The following is a 26,181-nucleotide window of genomic DNA, read 5'->3' as shown; positions in this document are numbered from 1 at the left end:
TCACACTTTGGCTGTTCCAGAGGGTGGAGGAAGGCACGCAGCAAAGGAGGGTGGAGGAAGGCACGCAGCAGCCCTGCTAGGATGAGAGGAAAAAGCAATAACAAGCGGAGAAGAGGAGTCAGGCTGTGCAGTGGTTAAAAAAAAAAAAAAAAAAAAAAAGCTACTCTATGTGCTAGGAATAGGAAAAGGGGCCGGCTGAAGAACCTTCCCTGCAAACCCACAGGAAGACTCAGGTGGAGGAAAACTAAACTCACCATCTATCTGGGGCATCTCCTGTGGAGGGGTTTTGCACAGTGCATGGAGCTGTCTGAGCATGATTTAGGCCCCAGGCATGGCTTCTCTTTCACTTAACGAGGCTCAGGTTGGCTCTCACGTTCTCAGTCCAGAGACCCCAGGGATGAAAGTTCTGAACAATTTCAACAGAAGCCATAAATATTTTAAACCACTTATGAAACATTCTTCCTAACAGAAAAAAATCAGTGACAATTCTGAATCCAGCCAACACTGGGAATAGAAAAACATGTTAAATGGCACCACAGGGATGCAATCCGTAGATACTCAGTCGCACAAAACTCTCTAGGACAAAACTCTTCAACAGCTAAATTGTAAGAAAAGAAAAATGGAGGAGAATCCACAGAACTAAGGAGCCAAGAGGAGTATTAACCAACACCCACGGATGACTGGACCTTGTTCGCACTTTGATGAGAAGGAACTATAACTTGTGAGTCTCTACCTCGATTGATGTGAATAATATTGCAATGAAGATGGGATTGCAGGTGTCCTCAGGACACACTGATTACACTTCCTTTGGCTAAATATCCAAGAGTGATACGGCTGGGTCATGTGGTAGTTCCATTTCTCATATTCTGAGGAAGTGAAATACTGTTTTCCATAGTAGCTGTACTAATTTACATTCCCACCAGCAATGTGCAAGGCGTCCCTTTTCCCACATCCTCACCAACACTTACCTTTCATCTTTTTTTTTGAGACAGGGTCTTGCAACGTAGTTCAGGCTGATCTTGAACTCACTATGTAGCCCAGGGTGGCTTTGAACTTGCGGGGATCCTCCTGCCTCAGCCTTCCAAGTGCTGGGATTACAAGTGTGCACCACCATGCCAGGCTACCTTCTATCTTTTCAACAATAACCATTCTTATAGGTGAGAGGTGATGCTTCATTGTGGTGAGACAAGATGTGGGATCAACCTAAGTGACTGTCAATGGAGCAATGAATGAATAAAGAAAATGTGACCTACATGGACAATGGAGTATTATTTAGCATTTAAAAAAGAAATACTATCATTTGTAACACATGGATGAATATCAAGGATATTTGTGGAGGACCACCTGGGTGGCTCTCCTTGAAAGAGGAGCAATTGCCTCCATTTTGGCTGAGCCTGACCCTGTTTCCATGTATTGATGTGTACACAGCTGGCCAGGACTTTTCCTTATCCCTTCAACTGACTTTAAGCAATGCACATTGGTCTAGCTGAGGTGCTGATGGTAGTCTTTGGAGATGGCAGGCGTGTCTCCCCGGACCCTCATTGCTCCCTCGAGTGAGCCGGGATGAGGCGGGATGTGTGAGCCAATGCTCCACGCTGTCAGCTGGGATCGAGCCTTGGGATAGAGGCTGTGACTTCTTGGGGCTTTAAAAATTACACAGTAGCTCAAGCACTGACCCCACAAATTAGATACTATCTCAGTTGTGTTATGCAGATGACTCTTTCTGCACATCCTTCTCTCTGCATTTCCAGAGGTGATTTCAGGCCTCCTACCTAGCCCAGCTCCTGGCACTCACCTACTTCCCACGGTTCTGTCACTCATCCTCAAGCCACTCCCTTCTTCATGAATGAATAAAACCTGGGTTTGGCCTGGGGTGGAGGCCTTTGTTCCAGATAGACATTATCATAGCTGGACATAGGACCCCTTGGATCCTCATAACTACAAATATACCTTAGTGTCTTTATTCTAGCCACGGGTTGCACTGAAAGTGGTAGATTAGAATTAACTCACTAGAATTCCAATAACTTTTCCATGACATTACAAATACAACTCCCTGGGCCATGAAGAGCACTGGGAAGGGCTCTCTACAGATATTAAGTGAAATAAGCCAGGCACAGAAAGACAAATACAGCGCAACCTCATGCGTGTATGTGAGATATAAGAGAGTGGAACTCACAGAGTATAATGTGATTGTCAGAGGCTGGGGAAGGTCACTGGGAGATGTGGATCAAAGGATATACCCATAATGCCAGCTGTTCAGGAGACTGAGGCAGGCGAATTGCAAGTCTGAGGCCAGCCTGAGCAACTCAGCAAGACCCTGCCTCAAAATAAAATATACTTAAATAAAGACTAGGGATGTAGCTCAGTGGTAGTGTGCTTGCTTGCCTACCATCCACAAGGCCCTGGATTCAATCTGCAGTACCACAAGACAAACCAAAACAAAACAAGAATATAAAATTTCAGTGAGACAGGAGGAATAAGTTCATAGCGACTATCCTTAGTAACAGTGTGTTGTACTCTTGAAAACTGCTGATAAAGTACATTTTAAATGTGCTTACAAAAAATGACAAGTATGTAAGGTAATACATATGTAGATTAGTTTGATGTAGTGATTCATATATATATTTCAAAATAACATTGCACACAACAAACAGATACAATATGTCTTAGTTACTTCCTCATTGGTGGGACAAAATACCTGACACCCACAAGCTAAGAGAGGAAAGGTTTATTTCAGCTCACAGTTTGTGGAGGTTTCTGTCCACAGTCAGCTGGCTCCAAGGCAGGGAGGCATGGTAGAGGAGAAACAGTCCACGGCGGGGCAGACAGAAGACAGCAACAGTGACCTTCCCTTTCCCTTTATATTCCATTCAGGCTATAGCCCAATGGTTAGTGCCACTCACAGCCAAAGTGGGGCGTCTGTCTTCAGCAAATCCATTCAGCCACACCCAGAATTATGCTAATGCGATCAGTGGGCTAAGGCTGGATCACGCAGCCTTAATCCAGTATCATACACCCAAGATCCAGCCGCCTCCCAAAGCCTCATCTATGCGCATGGGAGGCTTTGTGGGGACACCTAAATACAAGTCATAACACAATGTACTGACAAACTTATTTGTCAACTGAAACTTTTTAAAATAAAAAATAATTCATGAGACAATTAGGGAAACTTCCACAGATACAACACTTGGTAAAGTTTTAGCATGGTAAAGTTTTTTTAGTAAGATTTTATTGGTACATTTTAGATACACATAATGATCACATTCATAGCATGATAAAGTTTTAAGGGGTCTCTTACTTAGAGATGCATGTTGAAATACTTATGGATGAAATAACATGAAGTCAGGAACTTGCTTTAAAACAATCTGGGGACAGAAGGGAAGGAGGTAGAGGGGGATGCAGTTCGGCTGGGAGCTGACAGCCAGAGAGGCTGGTGTTAGGTCCATGGTAGCAAATGACGCTACCTGATTTTTCTCAGAACAAATGAACACCACACATTCATTAATGAAATGACACACAGGGTTACAAATAGTTTGGTGATCACTTTAAAATTAGACTTGAATTTCTTTTATGGATCTGCTTTACATCATACATCCTGTTATTCCACAACTGGCTATAAAAAGTAAGCAAATTAATTCACCAAGACTAAATTACCATGGGTCGGGCATAGTGGTACATGCCTAACATCCTAGCATTAGGGAGGCTGAGGTAGGAGGATTGCTGCAAGTTTGAGGCCAGCTTGGGCTACAAAGTGAGTTCAAAGACAGCCTGAACTGCAGAGTGAGACCCTGTCTCAAACACACACACACACACACACACACACACACACACACGTGCGCACACAAAACTACATTACCTTGACTTTGAGTTAATACTGGATCAGAGAAAATGATCCTGTCTGTACTTTGTCACTTGCATTTCTATGGTGAAACCTAGTAATTTTTTTATGCTATTTCTCAAAGCTTCCACTTTGCCCCATTAAAGTGAAAGACAGAGTTAATCAGGATCAGTGCATGGAGCACTGGGCCCAGGGCCTGACCACCAGCAAAGTGCAGTTACTAATATTACCCCAGGCAGTAATGTCACAAGTACAGAGGATGGTCTTATTCAGTGTTACTGAAGGCTCCCTGGTATGTGCAGAAAGTTGCCCGGGATGAAGTGCAATGAATAAGTAACAGAGATAACCCTATAGGGAGTTGTCCATTCACTTATTCACTCAGCCAACCTTTTCAAGAACTTTCTAGGAGCCACAGGAAACATGGGGCACAAGGCAGGCATAGTCCATCTTCCTCCTGGGGCTTCCAAGGTGGGAATGACAGGCAGATGGAGGAGGGAAGACAGGAGGCAAGATTTTGAGGGACATCCAGGGACACGTTTGGGGGGCCACTTGAAGGATGCAGAATTAGCTAGGGTGGTTTGGGGGTGAGGGAAGGAGAGTGGGGAGAGATAAAGGACAACTGGAGCTCCTAAGGAAAGGGCACGTGCAAGGGCCCTGGGGACACCAAGGAACAATGTCAGGGTGCAGACTCGCCCCTTGGAGAGCAGGACAAATTAAGATGGAGCTGGAAGCAGACATGCTGGGAAGGGGTTTTCCTTTCATTTTTACATCATATATTTCTCAACTGGGTAAATATTTTGTGAGAAGAAAAAAAAAAAAAACAGAAAAGAAATATCTCACAAACTCTCAAGAGATAAAGAAAATAGATGGTATTTTCACTACTGCTTTTCTCCCAAGAATCCATAATATTCTCCCTCTTCAAAAAAAAATCCATACTATTTTAAAATTTTCTTACTTCTGCTAAGGAAACTACCTCCTTTACACATGACAGGCAGGGTTGAGGGTGTAGCTCAGTTGCAGAGTGCTTGCCTAGCATGTGTGAGGCCCTGGGTTCCATCCCCAGTACTGTTAAATAAATAAAAATTGTTTTAAACATGTAGTAGGCATGACAGTCTCTTCTGTCTTGTTTGAGAGGTCTGCCCCACCTTGCCTACTTCTTTCCCCTTTGGTGGTATCTTAGAGGCAGAATCGATTATTGCACCTAATTTAAACATTTCCAAACACGGGGAAGCTCTGGCCCTCAGACAGATTTGGGGAGATCACAGATTGAGGCTGGAGGAAAGACCCCGCAGGGCAGTTTGGGGAGAAGCTTAGCTGGCCTATGTGATGGAGGGACTCGGTGGCAGGTCCTGCAGGTTGGCATTTGCCAGGGTCATTGGCAGTGGGGTTGCTGGGGCACATGTCTTTCTGGGTCTGTCTCACTGTCTGGGGCCGGATTGCTAGCTTCCTTTGATGTGGAGGCGGTGCAAACAGCTGCCTGTGTTCACACCAGGAACTCACAGGATACCTGGAGGGAGAGAAAGCTGCAGCTGCTGGAAGGATCTGCCAACGCTCCACTTTGGTCTATGGCAGCAGGAACCCCCACGAGGCCCTTTCAAGTCACACCTTGCAGTGCTGGCTGCAGGAAAGGCAGGGTTAGTGTGAGTCTGCTCACTTCACCGCTGTGATCTCCTCCTGTGACCCCACCCAGCAGGGGGGCCTTTCATGGAGTGACAGAGCTAGGAGCCTGGAAGTCCTTGGAAGAAGGCCAGACATGGTCCCAGTCACAGGACAGCCGTGCCTCTGGCAGAAGCACTGACTCTGGTGTCACTGACTCACCTTGGTCATTGAAAGGCCTTCTGCTGGCATGCTCCTCACTGGGAATGACATCTGGAAGCCCACTTGCCACAGCGCCTTCATTTGAAAGAGGAGGAAACTGAGGCTAAACAGGAATTCTACTACCAAAAGAGCTCCAAAAAATGAAACTCTGTGCCCAGTCAGCCCTGGGAGGTACCTCACGTCCTAAGGGTTAAAAGTATGAATTTCTCCCTTAGAAATTCTCCCTTAGCTTTGTCACTTCCTAAAGGTGCAAGCTTGCACAGTCAACTTCTCCGAGCCTCAGTTTCTCCCCCTGTGAAATGGGGATACTAATCATTACCTCTCAGGGTTGTTACGTGCACTTTTCACTCTGCTAACTTTATTAAGTGTTCACCTGTATATCTGCAGTTTCCCTTCCCCTCCATGTTCACAGCCAAGTGCTCAGTAGCTAGTACTAGATAGCTCAGGGTAGGTTTGGAGAAGTACTGTGATAATAACACAGACCCTCAACACAGTGCTTGCACACAGAGGACACACACACACACACACACACACACACACACACACGGGCAGCCATCAGCATGGGTGAGGGGGTCTACTGTTCATATTTACAATTTAGTTTCAAAACTATCAGAGAGGAACTGAAGGCATCAAACAGTTCTCTGGAGCAGGTGTGTGGTTAGCTGACTGTTCGGGGACTCCGCACCTGTCCATGCTGGACCCAGGTCTTGGAACCATCTTGCTCTAGGCCGTCATCTAACTTCCTCTGGGTCATGGGCATTGCTCAGACTCCATTTCTGGCCTTCAGAATTCTCGCCCTCAGCTCTAGGAGGCTGGCAGCAGACGGAAGGACGCTGCTCACTTCGTCTGGAAGGGGAGGACATGGTGCACCGGTAGAATTCCTGGGTAAAATACAGGATGCCTGCTTAAGATAACTTCAGTTAAACCACACAATAACTTTAGTAAATGTGTGTCCTAAAGATTACATAGGATGTAGTTACTTTTAAAAAACAAAAAAAGAAAAAAAAAAAAAAAGGACAAATTGTTTAGCTGAAATTCAAATTTAAGGGGATGACGTGTTTTAATTTGTGAAATTTCGCGGAGAGGTTAGGATTTTAACCCAGTGCAAACTTCTCGTAATAGTTAAGGGAAAAAAAGAGAGGTTGAGCGAACAGGCTCTATAATCTCTCAGTTCTCACATAAATACTAGCAAGAGCTGGAATTGTGTGTGCCTGGATCACAGCGAAACCCAGTACCGAGAACTGTTTCAGGCACATAGCAGGATCTTTATAATGTTTTGTTCTTGTTGCTTTTAATGCTGAGCATCAAACCCAGCCTCTGCACTAAGCTACGTCCCCAGCCCCAGAATTATTTAATGAAAAATTGTGTATATCATTTTCTCTAAACAGTCCTCAAAAAATAATTAAGTCAGCTCAAGGAAATCTCAGCACAGCTCCCCAGATTCCCTACATGCGCCGGACCTGAATTCTGGTAAGCACTCACCTCTCGGCTTCGCAGGTAGAGTCCGCCTGAAAGAGCCCCCCGCGCGCGCACACACACACACACACACACACACACACACACACACACACACACACACACACACGGCACGCCAAGCCGTGCTATGCGCATGCGTTGCTCTGCCGCCGTAGGTGTGGTGTGCGCCTGCGCCAGGCGCTGCCCAACCAAACAGTGCGGGCAAAGCTCGTGCCGCCTCCAGGGAGGGTCTTGCTGCTCTCTGCCCTCATGGCTTTTGCCCCCATGGGCCCTGAGGCCTCGTTCTTTGAGGTCCTTGATCGCCACAGAGCTTCCCTGTTGGCTACCCTGAGTAGAGGCGGCCAGGAGCCCTCGGGACAGGGGACTCGCATGGCCTCTAGGTACAAGCGCCCCCGCAGGCATTAGGGAGGACGCGGGGGACGACTAAGGTGGCTGCTCTGAGGGGAAAGTCCGCGCCTTTCGGTGGGGAGCGGCTCCGACCGCTAGGGGGTCGCTGCGGTCCCTGGCTTCCTTCCACCTTTAACCTTATTTGGAATTCATGGTATCTGGTGACAGGGCTCTGTTATCTTCTAGAATATTCCCCTTCTAGAAGCTTCTAGGAGGTTCGCAGGTTCCCCCAACATCCTTATAAGTCAGGGAGTTTGACTTTGTATATTTAAGAAAAAAATTTTTTTAAATAAATTTAACTTAGAAAGCTTTTTAAGGTTTTAGTGGGAAAAGAAAGGGAAGTGAGCAAATGAATCCTGTGAGTTTACACTTGAGCTAATGTTTCTCTCAAAATTAACAAGGATATCGGCACATTTTAAGTGGTTCGTAATACCATAATGTTTTTCTTTTTTTTTTTTTTCTTTTTTTTTTGGTTTTTTTTTTTTTTTTTTTTTTTTGAACTAAACTCACGACCTTGCGCTTGCCAGGCTGGCCTTGAGCTCACCTTGAGCCTGGCTGGTCTCAAGCTCGCAACGATCCTCCTGCCTCAGCCTCCTGAGTGCTGGGATTACAGGCATGCGCCACCACACCCGGGCTCATAACTTTTTTCTTGACTTGGAGACAATACCCATATTTAAAATTATTTATTTAAAATCGGCCACAGAGACTACAGCTCTCCAATTTGGAATTAACTACAGAGAATTTTGGCATGATTGGTCTTTTTTATTTAAAATTCTCTGTTGTTTTGCTGTGTTGATCTGTTTTTCTTGTTTATTGATGAATTATCATCTTATATATAAGCCCAAACTACCAAAAATCCCATAAGCAATCAAATCTTTACAGAAGGATTTAGTTTGAAGGCAAATTTAGGCAGGTGAGAAAGAAAGGAGGAAGTGAGAAGTTCCTTATCTACACTACTCATATAAATTAATCTCATTATATGTTGCTTATAGTATTGTCCTGCAACTTCCTTTTTCAAAGTGGGGGGGAGGGGTGAATGAAGTATTTGGGTTAATTCCTCTCTCAATATTAGAAAATGTTAAATGTTTGGAAATTCATTTTCTGATTTACACATTTTCATTTTCTGATGCACAAGTTTTAATTTTAACTGATGGCTTGTGCAATTAAAAGTCCACTGACAGGAAACTGGGCTCAGTTTTTTGTTGTTTTTTTTTTTTTTTTTTTTCGGGAACCGAACTCACGACCTTGCGCTTGCCAGGCAGGCGCTTTTGCCGCTGAGCTAAATCCCCAGCCCCTTGGGCTCAGTTTTAATATTTTACTATGAAGTGGCATAAGAGTTGCCAAGTCAACCATTTAGTGCAGAACTCATGATTTGTTCTTTCCATGGTAGTGATTAAACTTTTTTCCATTTTGAATCACTAAACTTCAAAGAGGCTGATTTTAAGGCATGAGATCAATTAGTGTGCAATGTGCTACAACGAACTTTTCTTTTGAAATATTTTTTGCATTGCATTTTTGGGAAAGAAATTCCACGCCACTATTACATCATTTTTTTTCTTCTTTTTCTCATCGTTTTTAATTAAAGCATTTATCAGTAGCTTTTCAAACCAACAAGTTTATATTTGAGTTAGAGTAAAGGAAGTTAATGAGGAGCAAACATATATTTGTAAGTTATATCATGTAGTCATTAATACAAAAGGGAGACATTGCTTCAACTCGTAATTTGATAAAGTTACAAGTAAATACAATTTCTTTGTAAGTAACCACAGTAAACATCATTGTTTTAATGCAGGACTGATGGTAAGATTTAGCGGGAGAGATCATTGCTGGCATGAATCTCTAAGTCTTAAAAAGCATCCCATGAAACAAAAGTTGTTTTTACATTGATGTGGGGAAATGTTACATATTATAAAGGCATACTTCGTAGTTAAAGTTGAATCATGGTGTGTTTATTGTTTCAGTGCTGAGGTTCTTGCATCTATAGAAAATATCATTCAAGAGATTGTCACAAGCTTGGCAAGGAAAGAGGCACCTGCCTTCATCATAGACAACAGATCAAGCTGGGAAAATATAAAGTGGGCATTTTGCATTCTTATGTTTAAATGCAGTATCTATGTCCTTATTCCAATTTACTTGAGTTAGTTAGATTCCATTGTTTATGTTGCCTTTACTTCCCCCACCACCAAAAATTTAGGAAGTTTATAACATGTACATAAGGACGATTGTGTAAACTAGAATTAGGTTTGAAAGACACAGCCAAGAAAAAACAAGGGCAGAACAAAACTGAGCACTGAAAGAGGTTGGAATTTAAAATGTAGAGGCTCTTGCTGAAAGTAAATACAAAGCATGGCTCTAAGCCTCCAGAGCAGTGGGTGGCGGGTGCCTCAGGTACAATTCTCTCCTACACTGCAAAGAAAAAAACCAACAGAAAACCCCTGCATGCTGAGGACAACCAGTCCTGAGTAAAAAGCCAGGCTGAAGTAAAAGAACTCTGATCACAGGGCCCACTGATGAGGCTACCCGGTGACCTCCGTCTGCTTAGTTCAACAGTTTAGTCCAAATTTGTGCCAACCTAGAGGTACAATTGCTTTATTTCCCAACCTCAGCTTGTAAAATCTTCTCTACTGACTAATGCAAAATAGTACAGGAATGGTTCTTAAACTTTGTAAGAATTACAGAGACAGAATATAAGGAATTTGGAGACTCTTTAGTCACTAAGGACTATTTTATGATCAATATAATTAATACAAACTGTGCACTTTTGAATTGTATTTTGCAAGATGGAGTTTATCTAACTTGAAGCAGCAGCTCTCTAGCATCTTTGCCTCACGCCTCACGCTACCTTTAGGAGGCGGTTGGTGGTTCAATTTAACAGCCTACATAAATTGTTGCTTTACATAATGTTCCTTTGTGGGTAAATCAAAAATAAAATACTTCAGAAGTTACTAAACTGAGTCAAAATATTAAATGAAATTATTAAAGTGAGTAAAATACTAATAAAATTATGAAATGTAAAAACATTCCACATACCCTAAATGTTTTCCCAAGAGTTTGTACATACACACACACACACTCCATAATCAAAGGTGAATATTTTAGGTGCTGTATGTCACTAAGCTAATTACCTAATTACAATCTGAAACAATCAACTTAAACTTGCATGAGGTGTTCCTAAAGGTTTAGTGTTTGTATAAAGTTGAAATATGGGATTGGGTCAGTGGATAGAAGAAAACACTAAGTGTATATTGTTTGGTGTTCAGAAGTTAAGTTTTTTTTATTTTATTCCTTTGCTTTAAACAAAATGACAGGTTTGAAGATACTGTGGGTCTTCAGATGGTATCCCATTGTACCACAAGAAAAATCAGAAGTGATTCACCAAAATCAGTTCAAAAATTTGGTAAATTCATCTTTCCTAGCTTTGAGTAATAAAAATAAATAAATTTGGTTATTTTTAGATTTTAGTTGTTGATAATTAGTTGATCTATTCATTAATAGGTCACTTGTAAATTACTTAATTTTCTAAAATTTTGCATTGTCAGCTGCCATAGAAGTAGATTATCATTCTTAAACAAATGTACTTATCAAGATATATGGTTTAATAGAATATTATTTTCTCTGTTTTGCTGTCAAAAGAGCAATTAACTTTATCTGATTTTTTTGGCAATTGTTCTGTATTAAACTTCCATTTTGGAAAGATTTTGGACAGTAATTGGGGACCATTAAAGTCCTTGATAACAATGTCTTTTGAATTAATGCAAACAATGGCAACTAAGTCACTCATTGCATCTTATTTTTCAGCTCTAATTCTTAAAATATTATCCATGATTTATAAATTAGTACAGAGCAACACTTATGCAACCAAAAGGTAAATATATTATTCTGGTAAACTACTTACTCTGCAAGTATAATGTGAGATTTCACTAGATTAACTTTCATTATATGCTTTGAAAAGTCACCCAACTGTGGGTGTTACGTTACTTTCCTTATATGCTGTGTTTCATTTAGTTAAGGGTTTCTCCAAATAGCATTTCTAATACTCATCATATTCACAGACAACATAATTAATTGAAATGTATGTTTTAAATTTTTGTAGAGACATATATTACACTGACAGCCAACTCTTTGGTAATCAGACTATTGTGGACAATATTATTGATGACATTTCTTGTATGCTGAAAGTACCAAGGAGGAGTCTACATATTGTAAGTTATATTTAATATGAATATTTTATTTTAAAACAAAATGTTTCCAAGAAATTGTAATAATAATAAATGTAATCTTTACCTATTGAATGTCATTTGACACTATATTTTTCTCATATAAATTTAAATTGTCTTTTCAATATATTCCTTTGAATGAATGAACCAAATCAGGTGAATTATGAAATATTTTTAATTCCTAAATACCCTTACATATTTTTTCCTTCAGTTCCAAATTCCAATCTGAGCAAAAATACAAATAATTTAGCAGGTGAACATGAAGAATGACTTAGCAGCAAAATGTATATTTGCAGAAAAGGTTTCAGAGATGTCTTTCTTTTCTAGTTGTCAACATCCAAAGGGTTAATTGCTGGCAATTTAAGATATGTCGAGGAAGATGGCACCAGAGTGAGCTGCACCTGTGGTGCCTCTGTAAGCATCCTTAATGTCTCATGGGCTTTAACTCCCCCCCAGTTCCTTTAATTTGGAAATATAGTTTATTTCTTGCTTGGTTATGTACCTTAGAGCTTAAGATTTTCAAGTCCAACTGAAGGATGAGTAGGCCTGTGTTTTGCAGGGTTGTATCTCACGTAGTTCAAACTGTGCCCGTTGTCATATTGTAATCAACACTTTCCACTTAAAACACACTGTTCTGTTTTAAAACATACAGGTAAACTGCAGCTTAAATATTTTAACCTGGTTATTCATGTAATCTCCACAAAAACTACTGGCTCTAAAATGAACATATTGCATACTGCGTTCTTTCCTGGGCTTTGGTACGTCTCGAGCTGCAGTATTAAGCTAGCATGGAACCACTCAGAAGTTAGGAAAGGAGACAGATGATTCCCCAAGATCCTACCTCAGGACGTTGTCCTTCATCCTTTTCTTTTTTCTCTTCCCTTTTCTTTGTGCTGAGGACTGAGCCCAAAGCCTTTGCACTGAGATACATCCCCAGTCCTTTTTTATTTTTTTATTCTGAGACAGGGTCTCACTAAGCTGCCAGGTTGTCCAGCCTGGATTTGAAGTTGCCATCCTCCTGCCTCAGCCTCCCATAGTGCTGAGATTACAGACTTGAAACACCACACATGGCTCATTTCTGCTTTTGAAGCCACACATCTACAAAGCGTCTAAGAAACTCTCCCTGCCGGGAAGTAGTGTGGGTCGTGTGTCTGTTTGCTTCCTGAGGGATTGCATTCTTTCCCACTGTTCTCTCTGAGCAATAAGTCTTTGATGATTGGTATACTCAAAGAAAAATGAAAACATGGTTTTTGTGATAAATTATGAAACGTAGTTTACACTTGCTTTTTATTTAAAAATTTTAAATGTCCTTTTTCTTTAAATTTAGGCTGTTGCTGTGCCATCTAACATTGAAGGAATTCGGAGTATCCTTCCGGGGGAAAATTCATTCATCCCATTGATAAATCAAGCTTTTATGGTGTCTAGTTCATGTCCCAGTCAAAATAAACAGACCTGGTCCCTTCTTTAGGGCGTTTTTAGAAGCACACATGTGTAGGAGACAGATGTGTGAATGCATGTTTATATATGTAAAGGTAAACACGAGCATATTCTTGCCGTGCCTGCTTTTGAATTACTCTCTGCAAGGCACCACAATGTAATTGGTGATTAAATCCCAGTACTCTTCCTTTGGTTTATCAGCCTTAACATCACAGACTTAATCACAGATGCAAAGTTTCTGTTAATTGTAGAAAAAGACGCAACGTTTCAGCGGCTCCTAGATGACAACTTCTGCAACCAAATGTCGCCATGCATCATGGTGACGGTAGAGTATCCGCCTTTACCTCACCCTGGGACTAACGCATGCTCTGTGGTGTTGGTAAGAGGGGTTAGGAATCGTCTCTGCACCTTGAGCAGCCCTCTGGCTTCCAGGTAGTGTGTCACTCGGCGGCGTCGAGCAGGACTATCCAAGGTGTTAAACATTCTCACGCCTGGCTAAAAACAAGGCGATGCTCCTGATTTGTAAGGACCAGTACATTTCCAACAACACCAGGGCGCTCACAGGCCCTTGGTGCAGCCCTCATACTCCCCACAGGAACTAGTCATCTTGACTATGTCATGTTCACACGTGGGCTTCGTCCAGGGTTCCGTGAACAGAGCTGTTCCTTGTTCCTCCTCACACGGGTTTCTATATAAGGTAATTTCACTGACTCCGTCAAAAGGAGCTTGCTCCCCCCACCCTGCCTTTCTGTGTTTGTCTTGTTATTTTCAGACAAGGTCTCTCTATGTAGTTCAAACTGGCCTTGAACGTACTACATATCCCTGGCTGGCTCGAACTTGCAGTGATCCTCCTGCCTCGGCTGCCCCAGCACTGAGATTGCAGGCATGTGCCACTATACCTGGCTAGGAGCTTGCTTTTTAAAAACATAACTGTGCAAAGAATAGCAACAAACAGACACACATACATCATGATTCCTGTCACTGAGAGAACTCATGCTCATACCCTAGTCCCACATTTACTGCCCATAATTCTAGACGTGAGTCAGGATCAAGGGACCAGAAGATTTAGTGACTAGTGCGAGCCTGCTTTTTGGTTCACTAGATGGTCATCTTCTCATTGAGTCCTCATTGTGTCCCCAAATGGTGGGAAAGACCTGCCTGGAGCACTTTCCTAGGAGCACTAATCCCATCCAGCAGGGCTTGACCCATGTGATGTGAGCACTGCTCAAAGGTGCTGCCTCCTAGTACCATCACATTGAAGTTAAGGTTCGGTATAAATCTGGGAGGGACAGAAACAGCCCATGGCAGGCAGTAAACTTCCCGCTACAGGGTGATGTGGAGTTCATAGAACCGGAGCCACCAGCAAAGCCCGCCCGAGACGGAAAAAAAGAGGTGGGGGAGAGGAAACCTGGGGCACATATGGGTAGGATGATAACAGCACAAGAGTGTGGACCAGGTTGTCCCCTTTTGCTAGCTCTTTTCCCAGCCTTTCTGCTTTTGTAGATCTGGATAAAAACCTAGCTCTTTGAAGAAGAAAACACAAGGCTCTTCTACTTAAAATTCCTCTGGCTTATTGGATTAACAGTAAGTATGGTGTGTGTGAGGTATGTTTATGGAAGCGTGAGGAGAGCGACCCCGGAGAGGGAGCAGGAGCCCGGGCTGCTGGCTGGGGTCTTGGGAGGCCTGGCCGCTCCCGAGGAGGTGGCCTGGTTTGGTGCAGAAAAATTGGGGCTCAGAGAAATGCTTGAAGCGGAGCGGGAGGAAAGGACAAGGATTAGCGAGGCAGCGCATCCATTAGGTGGAGACAAGGCGGATCGGGCCTGCCGGAGCCTCTGGGCAGTTCCCTCGGTGTAAGGATGAAGGGGGATGGTGAAGGGGACGTGTGAAAGGACTTGGCGACGACTGAGCCGAGGAACGAGTCGCACCGCTCTGCTGCGTGAACGTCAGAGCAGTATCGGCCCTGCTACAGGACAAGCACTGGGCACACTCAGCTCTTTACAGGCTTTTGAGCATGGGTTTTGAAAGATGAACTTGCCGTGGTCGCAGAAAACCCGCGTGGCTTCTGCCTAGTTTGAAGTTAAGGGGCCAGGCGTCAAGATGGAAACGCAGAGCAAGAGCTCACGCGTGCTAGAGGCCCTGTGTGAGGCCCTGCGGCGATGGTCTCTGTGGCCATGGCCTGCACTGCACTCTTCGGCCTGGGCCCCTCTCCTTGGGCATCTTGGCAGCAAGAGGTTGACTGGCGGCCAAGCCACCGCAGACAGAAGGCTGCAGGGTTTGGCCCTCACCGTTTGAGTCCCACCTGGCACTACTGCTCTGGAGATGCACGTGAGCTTGGCTCGGTGTCACGCTTGCCTTGAAGAGAGGATCTGCGTGGTTGTAAACTACACGTGAGGGGGGGATCACACGTTCTCCATTTCTCTGTGCTTTTGTGCGTGCTGCCTTCTAGTCCTTTCTTACCTGCTTGCACATGCTGCTGTCCTCAACACCATCACAGTATCCAATAGCAACTGCTAGTGCTACCACTGTGAAAAACCCTCGAGCTGACCCGTAGTGACCGCCTCTGGAGAAGGGAGGGGACTAGAGAACCGGGCCAGGAAGCAGCCATTTTTCACCCGTAGCCTGTCATATTGTTTGATGTCTCTAACATGTTCCTATGTTGTCTTTCCCAAAGGAAAACATTAGAATGCACTGCAATTCACAAAGTGCTCACCAGGAACACTTAGCTCTGCTAAGCACTGTATATAATAGAAGTTCACACTTTTTTCGGTTTTTGTTTTGTTTTGTTTTCTGAGACAGAGTCTCACTATGTAGTTCAGGCTAGCTTTGAACTCACTTGGTGGCCCAGGCTGGCCTTGATGTCGTGCAAGCCTCCTGCTCATCTTTTGAATGCTGGGAGGCAGGGGTCGACAGTCTCATCAGCTCTACTTTGATCATAGGAACTGCAGTGCACTGTGTATCTTTGTTGTTGTTCTTTTAATTTTTGGCTGTACTTGGGGTTGAACTCAGCAGCACTCTAGCTCTAAGCTACAGTCCCAGTCCCAGGGAAGTGCCTTACCGCAGTTCTGTGGCTACTCAAAACTGGTGTTTGGCTCAGATAACTCTATGTTCAGCTCGGTGTTCCTACAATGCCAGATATCTAACTTTATAGGTAGAGCAAGGCCTAAAAAGACTAAGAAACCTGCCTACTCTCACAGGCACATTTATGATAATGATGGACAGAGAGGGAATTCAAACTCAGAGCTCTCTGATCCAAAGTCTGTCCTGGTTATTTCTCCCTGCACTGTCCAGTGTACTTAGGATTGAACCCAGGGCCTTGTGCATGCAAGGCAAGATGTCCGCCACTAGACTACATGCCTTGTATCCACAGCTTGTTCTTAATATCAACATATATTCTACTTCCTTCTTCTGCTCCGTGTTTCAGTCGGTTTCCTTCTTTGCTTTCTTGACACTACTGTGAATGCTCTTTAAATGACTCTTGTACCTGTTTTAATAACTTCATATTATCCCCCCACAGAGGGCTTAGTAAACGCTAAACTTAAACCACGGACTGTTGTAAGTGCTTCATGATTACTAAATAATGTAATTCCTCTTACAGCTTGTAAGTGACTACAGAGCCCCAAATCACAGGAGGTTCCATTACTCCTTCAAATTCATGCCATCAAGGAGTGCAGAGCTCAGATGACAGCCCAGGCTATTTGTCCCACAGCTGGCTTCCTGTCACCAATGAGCTATGCCACCTATCCATGTCCCTGTGGTTAGATATGTTTGGCTCTTTTTTTTTTTTCTTAGTGTTTACTACTCTAAATAACATGTCAGTGATCATCTTTTACTGTGTAGGATTATTCTTTTTTTTCTGCCAAAATGTTGCCTTGGGATCCTTTCATAGGACTGGTGTAAGGGGGGCAAAGGTATAAATGTACATGGGCTCCCCCAGTCTGTCCTACATATTTCACATTTGTTTCCAGTTAGTGCCAGTCTTCCCCATTCAAGGTAGGGAATCTCACTTTTAAATTATTAATGAAATAAAGGAGTAGTGGTGTGCCTTTATCCTACTGGAATTAAAATGCTTAGTTTCTATCTTGCTTTTAGGGAAAAGGAGTACCTGATTTGAACACGAGACTTTTAGTCAAGAAACTGTGGGACCTGTTTCACATTCCTGTTTTCACACTGGTAGATGCTGACCCGTATGGTAATTTACCCGTGCACTATTTAGAAGTGGATAAGTCATGTTTTTAGTTGTGCTTTCTGGTCTTAATAAAATATTTTAAGAGAATATGATTAGATTAAAGTTAAAGACTGTAACTATTTAAGGCAACTTATGGTTACGTCTGCTATGTTAAACTGAGAAACATAAATTTTTCATCAGTAATACAAAAATAAAAATTGCAGATGTTGGATAAAATTTGAGAGTGGAACCTGTAAGATATGAGGCTAATTTTAAAGTTAACTTTCTTTTAATAGGCATAGAAATAATGTGCATCTATAAATACGGATCTATGGTGAGTACACAAAAGTAATTTTCCTTTTCTTACTACTTAGACATTTTATGTTCATTAGGATAGTTCTGCATTTACTTAGCACCTTCTAGTAAGCTAAGGGCCCCCAGAATGTGCTATGGCAGTGGTAGCAGACCTATGGCATGAGTGCTGTAGCAGGCTGCTTGTATCATTGAAAGTTCAGTTATTTTTTTCATTTAAAACAAAAGATTGCGTTTTCTAAACTAAAACCTCAATATTCAGGTTTAATTGCAGTAGTGGAACTTTGTAATAAATAAGTAGGCTTTGAGTTGCAGTTTGGGCGCTCGATCTCTAAAAGGTTCAGTATCACTGTGCTAGGGGAACTGGAATCCCACGCTGTGTTTCAGTGGCTGCAAGACCACAGCAAACCCGGGTGACGGAGAAGGACTTGCCGTGGGCCAGAAGCACGGTCGTCCTGAATCTTCCAGCCCACCGAAGCATGCGGTGTGACCGGAAAATGCACTGAATGTTTAAAGTTTTAAAAAACTTACCACAGTAAAAGACACATCGCCATTAGTCCCTCTCAGAACACTTATCCCATCCTTTGCCACTCTCTGAGGCAGTTCTGGAAGTTCTCTTCTGCATTTTTGTGGCTGCCTTGATAGCCTGAATCAATTCAAAATCTTCACCTTTCATGGTCATTTTGACTTTGAGGAAAAGCCAGCTCCAGTGAATAAGGTGGATGGGAAAATACTGTAATATTTTTACAAGCCTGCCTTTCCAGTGGACGGGATCAACATTTACTGTATTTTTTATCATGCCTGCTTTTCCCTAGATGGAACTCAGCAGCAGCATTCACCTCGTAAAGATTCTCATGAAAGAGGACTTCCAGAACTGCTTACGAAAACGGCGAGAATGATGGGATAAGTGTGTTAAGTGAGGGGCAGTATTTGATGGAGATTAATAGCAATGTATCTTTTGCATAATAAATTTTTAAAACTTAAACATTCATCTGCCAGGGATATAGCTCAGTGGCACAGTGCCTGCTTGGCAAGTGCAAGGTCATGAGTTCAAGTCCTGGTACCAAGAAAAAAAAACCAAAACATTCATCATATATTTTGATCATGCCTCATGAATGTGAGGAATCTGAGATGACCGTATTTCAGTGGTTCTTACAGTGTGATCTTGGGCCAGGGGCATCAGCATCACCCGGAAATTTGTTAGAAGGGCAAATCTCAGTGCCCATGCAAACCTACTGTACTGCAATCTCCAGGTGATTCTGAAGGTTGCTCAGGGTTACAGCTGATAAAGGAGAACACAGAGCGTGCAGGACATGGAGCCACAAATAGCAATGACTACAGGTTGGAAAAGTTCACTTGAAGTTTTGCTTCTAGAAAATTAATACAAAAATACTACAGTTCCGCATCTGTCTTGATTAATATGCAACAAGTTTTGCTGCGTAAACGGGAATGCTAATGCTAGTCTCCTGCAAGTTAGTCTCACCTAATGTACTTCTGCTCTTCGTTTCAGTCTATGTCATTTGAAGCTCACAACCTCACGGTCCCAGCTATTAGATGGCTTGGCCTCCTCCCTTCTGATATTAAAAGGTTAGGTGGTATATAGCAGGACTAAGACATGGAAAATGATTCATTACAGTGTACGACAATGAGCCAGAAAAGCCACACAAAGAGAAACTCTTAATATTTTTTAATTTATATTGTCTACCCTGACTCAGGGCTATATAATTATGAATTAGATTAACCAGTATTTTTGCTTCTACTACTGGAATTCTTAACAAATGAGTTTGTTTAGTTGTACTTTAAAGGCTAGCTACAGAAATGATTTTTTTATTACTATGGCTAAAATAGTTTGTAAATTTTTTATACTTAAAAATATGTATTATACGTGGAACATAACTAAATGATGACCACTGACAATATTGTTTGACACAGGAATCAATTTTATCATACATTTAAAATTTTAACCTTTCAAAATCTAATTTTAGGGGGTCTGGGGATTTAGCTCAGCGGCAAAGCACCTGCCTGGCAAGCGCAAGGTCATGAGTTCGGTTCCTGGTACTGGACAAAAACCCAAAAAAAAAAAAAAAATCTAATTTTAGGATTACCTAAAGTTTAGGACCATCATGTGTGGCAAGTTTAATATATATCTTCATAATAGAAAAAAACATTTATAAGATAAAAGTCCCTAAAATTGAGCAGGTTTGCTTTTGTAGAATATTCTCTGTCCAGTCGCAACTTTTTCACTAAGGTATGCTCATACTTAGTGTTATTTTGTAATCTGCTTTTTCTATGCAGCGCAATGTGATCATTTCTCCATATAAAAATATATTTCTCTTTGTGACATCATGTTACTACTGTCTCTTACTGTTGAGCTTCAATACTGGATGTTTGTTTAGTTGACCCCTCATAGTGAGACATTTAGGTGATTTCCAAATCTCTGTTCTGATAGTGTGCGGATGGACATTTTGTAACTAAATCTTTTCCTGAATATCTAATAAGTCCCTGAGGTTGAATTCCCAGAAGAATCATGGATCAAAGAGTGCACACATTTTTGAGGCTCTGACTGTCCTTTGGATAGGTTAATTGATTTGCGCTCCTTGGAGAGTAACTGGCACCTGTCCATTGGTATAGGAGAGTAACATTTTTCTTTTTAGTTTCTCCCAATGTGATACTGTAAAATATCTTCTTATTGTTTTAATTTGCCAGTTTGGGTGAACTTAACGTGTTTATTGGATTTCCTTAAACAGTGAACCATCCTTGGTTCCCTAAAAATGGAATGTGGATGGTTTTAGGGTGATAGGCTTTTTTTAAAAAACGAGAGCATAAGAAGAAACATTTCATTTTTTTGTTTTTGAAAATTTCCATCCAGTGAATTAAAGTTTTGTTCAAGGTAGTGTATATGTCAAAGTCAAAATTCCTTGGAGGTGATCTATTTGTATGAAGATCATTTCTAACACAAATTCAGGACAAATGATCTGGTAAATCTGAAGGTAGAGAGTTTGGAGACGCTCTAGCTGCATGTCATAATTCCATGTGTGCCTTGGAACCACTCCAAATGTATAAATACACGACCAAAGGCAAGCCAGTATGACGGTTACACGAACATTCTGCAAGAGAAGTGCTCTAGGCCTCCCTTTCAATCAAACTGTCACCCCGTGCAGGAGTAGCCACTGGCAAATGGTCATAATTATGGGGACACCGAAAAAGACTATTTGAAATTGGAGCTCTCCTGGGATGTCCAGGATTTGTGACTTCAAAAAGTAGATTACACCATAAATCCCAGTGCTCTCATGTTCTATTTTTACAGCACATACCAAGATAAAGTTAAACTCGAGTTTTCAAATTTAAATCTAAATGGGGTGTGTGTGTGTGTGTGTGTGCGCGCGTGTGCCTGAGTGGAAAAGGATGGACTAATGTCTGTAGCTCAAAATCCTTAAAGAATTACAAAGATTTCAGTACAGTCCCCAGGATATAGCTCAGCGGCACAGAGCCTGCCTGGCAAGTGTAAGATCATGAGTTCAATGCCTGGTACAAAAAAAAATCTACATAGATTTCAGTACAAACTAAATTCAAAGCCCTTTTGTGAAGCTCAGCTTCTACACATGCATTCTGGAGCTCATAGCTCCAAGATCTGCAGCTAGGAACTGGAAAATTCACTGATCTAAGACACGACAGATTTATAAGCTGGAGCTCTAATGATTTTCTTATCTGTTACTCCTGAGTTTTGTGAAACATACAACAAATATAGACAAAATATATGTGTTACAGGAACACGTTGCTTTTACTGATTTTTTTCATCTATTTTTTCCAGGTTAAATATACCTAAAGATAGTTTGATTCCACTTACAAAACGGGACCAAAAGAAACTTGACAGTATCTTGAAGAGACCTTATCTTACCTGCCAGCCGTTTTGGAGAAAAGAAGTATCTGTTTCTTTTTATAATTCAAGTATAAGTATGAAGTTATATGAAGTATATGTACGAAGTCTCGTTACCTTGCACTTTAGTGACAACTATTTATACAGCATTTTGAAAATATTCTTCAAGTTTTATACAGCCAACAACATTAGTGTGGTTTTGCAGCAAGTAAATGTTGAACTCAAATCTATGAAAACTAATAACTGAGATCAACCAGATGCAAATGGTTTATTTTTACCCTTAGCATGGTTATTTATCCTTTTTCAATGAGCTGTATCATAGTTTACAGGATAAAAAAAGAAGAAAAGAAGAAGAAAATCCAAGCCCATCCCTAGTTATTGAACATGTAGCAGATCTAAAATATTCTAGCTGACCACCCAAAAGACTATTCCTTCTGGTTCCGTACAACACAGCAAGTCTAGATTGAATATTTGGTTGAACTAACAGAACTGCAGACCTCTGAGGTGCCTCTCTTTTTATTGTATTGACAGATGGAAATGATGGCAGACTCTAAAATGAAGGCGGAAATCCAAGCTTTGACCTCCCTGTCCTCAGATTACCTTTCTAGAGTATACTTACCCAACAAATTAAAGTTTGGCGGATGGATATGAAGTGACACGGCTTACTACTACTTTTAGTTGGTAAACCCTGTTATGGAAAGAGTATATGTCCTCAGCTCTGAAAAAGTAGAACAAAACAATCTTTCATTATATGTTTTGTCAAAACAAATGCTATCCTCTAATTTTCTTCAGAAAGCTTTATTTTACCCTCCACAGAGCTTGGTTGCTCCCCTATATTCTAAAACAAATTATAGAAGAACATACGTTATTTTGACTTTTAAATTGTACTTGAAAGAATATTTTACAGGTCATAAAAGTCTATAAAATATTTTCTTTGTCTTCTACAATATAACTAATGTTCGGCATGAAGTAGTTTATTATTAGTAATAATAATATAAATTTGAGCTGTTGCAAAGCAATTAATGCCTGGTGGTTTTTCCTTTCTTTTGCCTTCCTAGTACAGTGGTCATAGCGTAGGAGCCATGCTCCACTAATTCGCTTGCAAAACTAGTAAAATTTATTATGAATAAATATTTGGGTTGATGTGCTCTTCAGTGCTCTGCTGTACTGTCTTCAGCATACCTTTATAATGATAACACTTAGCTGTAAATATTTCTCCAGGGTGTTACACATTTTCGCCCAAATTCAAGCACCTGGATTCTTCTTTAGTCTAGGACCATAGAGCAAAGAACTTCTTTGGATTTAAGAGCTGAGGAAGCCTCAGATTTTAATAAGGCACTCCTCTAACAGTAAGAGTATGATCATTCATGCTTATAAACCTATTGTAATTTTTATAAAGATAAGTTTTATTATTTTACTGGATACTTTTAGTAAATCTTTCACTGCAATGAAAATTTCTTGTAATTATAAGCAGCAAAATGCATTCTTAGGAATCTGGAAATGTTGGAGCAGTTTATAAATATAAGTGGTAATAACAATACATGCCACTTCGGAACACGTGCATGTTGCTCACGTGTGGTCTGGTTTCCTTTTCCCAGGAACCTTGTGATCACTCAGTAACTACACAGTAGTTTATAACTGACAACACTACATGTGTTACTTGTCCAAAACCACAGTAGTGGACAATGTTACTTCCAGCCTCAAGAGCAGGTCCAGATACAGAACATGCAGGTCCTGGCTGGCCATGGTGGTGCACTCCTGTAATCTGGGCGCTCAGCAGGCTGAGGCAGGAGGATCACCAGGACATGGAGGCCAGCCTAGGCTACATAGTGACTGATACCTTGTCTCAAAACCAAAACAACAACAACAAAACACAGATCCCAGTGCAAAATACAAGTGGGGGAAGGGGTTAGTTTCAATGGTTAAGAATTTCGAGGAGATAGAAATGAGTTAAACCAAGGAGGGGCCCTTCTCAGGCTAGGGTCCTGAGAGACTACACGGGTTGCACACTCTTGACACTGGCCCCACCGAAAAGGTTATGGTAAGGATTAAAATTTTTAAAATATAATAACCAAAGAAAATATGTAAATAGCATTTATTTTCTTCCAGGTATCTTTCTAGGTGTTTTGCAAACAATAATTCTTTTCATCTCCACACCCATCTGAGCTAAGCACTTTTATTATCATCCCCATTTTGAAGATGGAAATGTAAAGGTACAGAGAGTTTAAGTCACTTTCCCAAGGTCACATAACTAAATTTAAACCTGAGCGTCTGTATCTCACATCAGTGTGTGCAAAATGCTGCACATGTGGGCTGGTACACACACTGCTAAAGGAAGGTCTGCATCTTGTTGGCTAGGTGCCAAATCAAAGTGTCCTGGTGCCACACCTGTGACGTTAACAAATACATTATGTTCCATGGACACAAAGATACTAAACATTTTATCTTGAAAACATTCTGTCCGGCATGCTGTTAATTGGACTTACTCGTGAGACCAGCAAAAATTCTAAATAAGATTTATACATCACAAAGTTTCTCTTTACACTTCTCCCGTACTTAATCTCTCAACATGTAACAAAGAGGAAGTTACTACATTAGAAATATGTTTAACCCAGCAAACATCTGGACTAGGGTACACTGTCAAAAATGGGAGGGAATAACAAATCTACAAGTCATTGATATCTGGAAAAACATTTGAAAATAGTGTGCAGTTAAATCATCTAAAGCTTATGATTGGAAATTTACTTAAAATAATTTTCCATTATTTGGGAAATGAATATGGAGAGAGCAACATACATTACAATTTGGCTTTTCTTCCTATGTTTATTGGATGCAGATGAAAATGTAATTCTACTAGGTATTTGGGATCCATCTAGAATTCTAATCATAAAATTTATTTGCAAAAGATTACTGTAAAATAGCAATTTAAAATAACAACTGACAACAGATATCCTTTCTACTGTCATCTCTTTTATCTATTTTTAATGCTTCCATATTTTAATCTATGAAGAATATTGGACTGGAATCTGTTTATAGTTAAAATGAACAGAAATAGAAACTAGTACAACAGAAAGATGTTCAGAGGGTCTTGGTTTTCCTTAAGGGTTCATAATGACCCTCATAAAATAAAAGCTGCTTGTAATATCCAGTTTTCTGGGAAATTTAACTGTCACCCTGGATGATGCTAAGTGATTTCAGAAGTTACTATTTCATGAAAAAAGACATCGTGTATTTTGTTCAAAAATAGGCAGAAAACCCCCAGTTCCCACCCATGGCTTCCTTCATGAATGTCTCTCAGCTGAACTGTTAGTTTGATGTAGGTACTGGTTCAATGGTGCTGAAAGAAACAGATGCTTTCAAAACTAAGCTGCGTGTACATGTACATTACAATATTTTCAGTGGATTTTTTTTTTTTTTTTGGTACCAGGAATCGAACCCAGGACCTTGCACTTGCCAGGCACGCACTTATATTGTGAGCTATATCCCTGTCCCGAGCGGAATGCTTTTGTAGTACATTATTGAGCAGCTCTTAACTTCTACTGGTTCAGTGGATTCTGCTCTCCAAGGTCTGTCTCCTTCCCATCCCCAAAAAATTCTCATAAAAAAGCCAAGTCTGCCCTCTGCTGGCAGAAGTTCACTGTTCTTTCAATTCCTTCCGCTATTTTGGGTGAAATTTCCTTAAGATTTTTTTTATAGAGAATTGGGGCAAAAGATTCTAAAACACACATACAAAAAAGGTTGCAGTAAACAATGAGGAGGCCAGGCATGGTGGCGCACGCCTGTAAGCCCAGCACTCGGGAGGCTGAGGCAGGAGGATTGTTGCAAGTTCAATGCCAGCCTGGGCTACAAAGTGAGCTCAAGGCCAGCCTGCACTGCATAGTGAGACCTTGTCTCAAAAAGACACACACACAAAAAGAAAGAAAGAAAGAAAAGAAAACAATGAGGATTTTTATATGAGGCTGAGTGCTTCATGACAAGAATCTGTGTTAGATGCCCCAATTCTCTGTGACGTTACCAGTAATATGTACGCTTTTCAATCACACTGCTCACAAAAATGTATGCTGACATATTAAAGCATTTTAAATAAAATTTCAAAATTAAACATCACTTCAAATGAAAAGTAATCGATACTAAAATTATAAACACCTTATTCACTTAAAAATGAAATAAAAACCAGGCGCGGTGGGGCACACCTATAAACCCAGCACTTGGGAAGCTGAGGCAGGAGGATCGACACGAGTTTGAGGCCAGCCTGGGCTACATAGTGAGACCCTGTCTCAAACAAAACAAAACAAAACAAAAAACAAAAGAAATATAAACTGATCAGTCATGAATATCCACATGTGTAAAAAATGACAGAAAAGTTTACTGTCGTGAATACATCCACAGCCAAAATCAAGATCCAAATATTTTCTATTTTTAAATTATGTTTTTATCTATACAGTATGACTCAATAATCACATCCACGGCTACAAATTCTGTTGATTCTCTTATTTTATTTTATTTTTTGTTTGTTTTGTTTTTTAAGATAGAGTCTCACTATGGAGCAAGAGGCGCTCGCATGTGATTTCACTTAACCTAATGAGGAACCCCCGGCAAGTTAGGTATCATTATCCCCACAAGCGCTGCAGGAAACCTGAGGGATCCAGGAGCC

General features: G+C 41.1%; 1 protein-coding gene and 1 long non-coding RNA gene across 8 annotated transcripts; one reads left to right on the top strand and one right to left on the bottom strand.

Annotated features, from left to right (window-relative positions):
- Positions 1–3,816: 3,816 nt before the first annotated feature.
- Positions 3,817–7,220, bottom strand: LOC106149422. Of its 2 annotated transcripts, none has more exons than XR_001235602.1 (4): positions 7,139–7,220; positions 6,342–6,502; positions 5,657–5,731; positions 3,817–5,345 (listed from the first exon to the last, which is right to left on the bottom strand). It is a non-coding gene; the product is annotated as an uncharacterized LOC106149422 (long non-coding RNA). The 2 variants fall into 2 exon arrangements; XR_001235603.1 differs by having other exon boundaries at positions 6,342–6,537; positions 7,139–7,209.
- Positions 7,221–7,304: 84 nt separating this feature from the next.
- Spo11 (SPO11 meiotic protein covalently bound to DSB) lies at positions 7,305–22,546 on the top strand. 6 transcript variants are annotated; one of them, XM_013518307.1, is made up of 13 exons: positions 7,305–7,512; positions 9,481–9,594; positions 10,828–10,916; positions 11,318–11,384; positions 11,613–11,721; positions 12,064–12,150; positions 13,064–13,100; positions 13,401–13,498; positions 17,263–17,362; positions 17,635–17,672; positions 19,161–19,237; positions 21,462–21,573; positions 22,059–22,546. In XM_013518307.1, exons 1-13 carry the CDS (start codon positions 7,382–7,384, stop codon positions 22,176–22,178), a joined length of 1,179 nt encoding a protein of 392 aa, XP_013373761.1. In that variant the 5' UTR covers positions 7,305–7,381; the 3' UTR covers positions 22,179–22,546. The 6 variants fall into 6 exon arrangements, with proteins under 6 accessions (XP_013373761.1, XP_005392313.1, XP_013373762.1 ...); XM_005392256.1 differs by having other exon boundaries at positions 13,389–13,498; XM_013518308.1 differs by lacking the exon at positions 9,481–9,594.
- Positions 22,547–26,181: the final 3,635 nt, after the last annotated feature.

Source organism: Chinchilla lanigera, unplaced genomic scaffold (assembly GCF_000276665.1).
Source record: "Chinchilla lanigera isolate Chin_1 unplaced genomic scaffold, ChiLan1.0 scaffold00044, whole genome shotgun sequence".
Lineage (NCBI taxonomy): Eukaryota > Metazoa > Chordata > Mammalia > Rodentia > Chinchillidae > Chinchilla > Chinchilla lanigera.
This window is presented reverse-complemented; position numbering and strand designations above follow the sequence as displayed.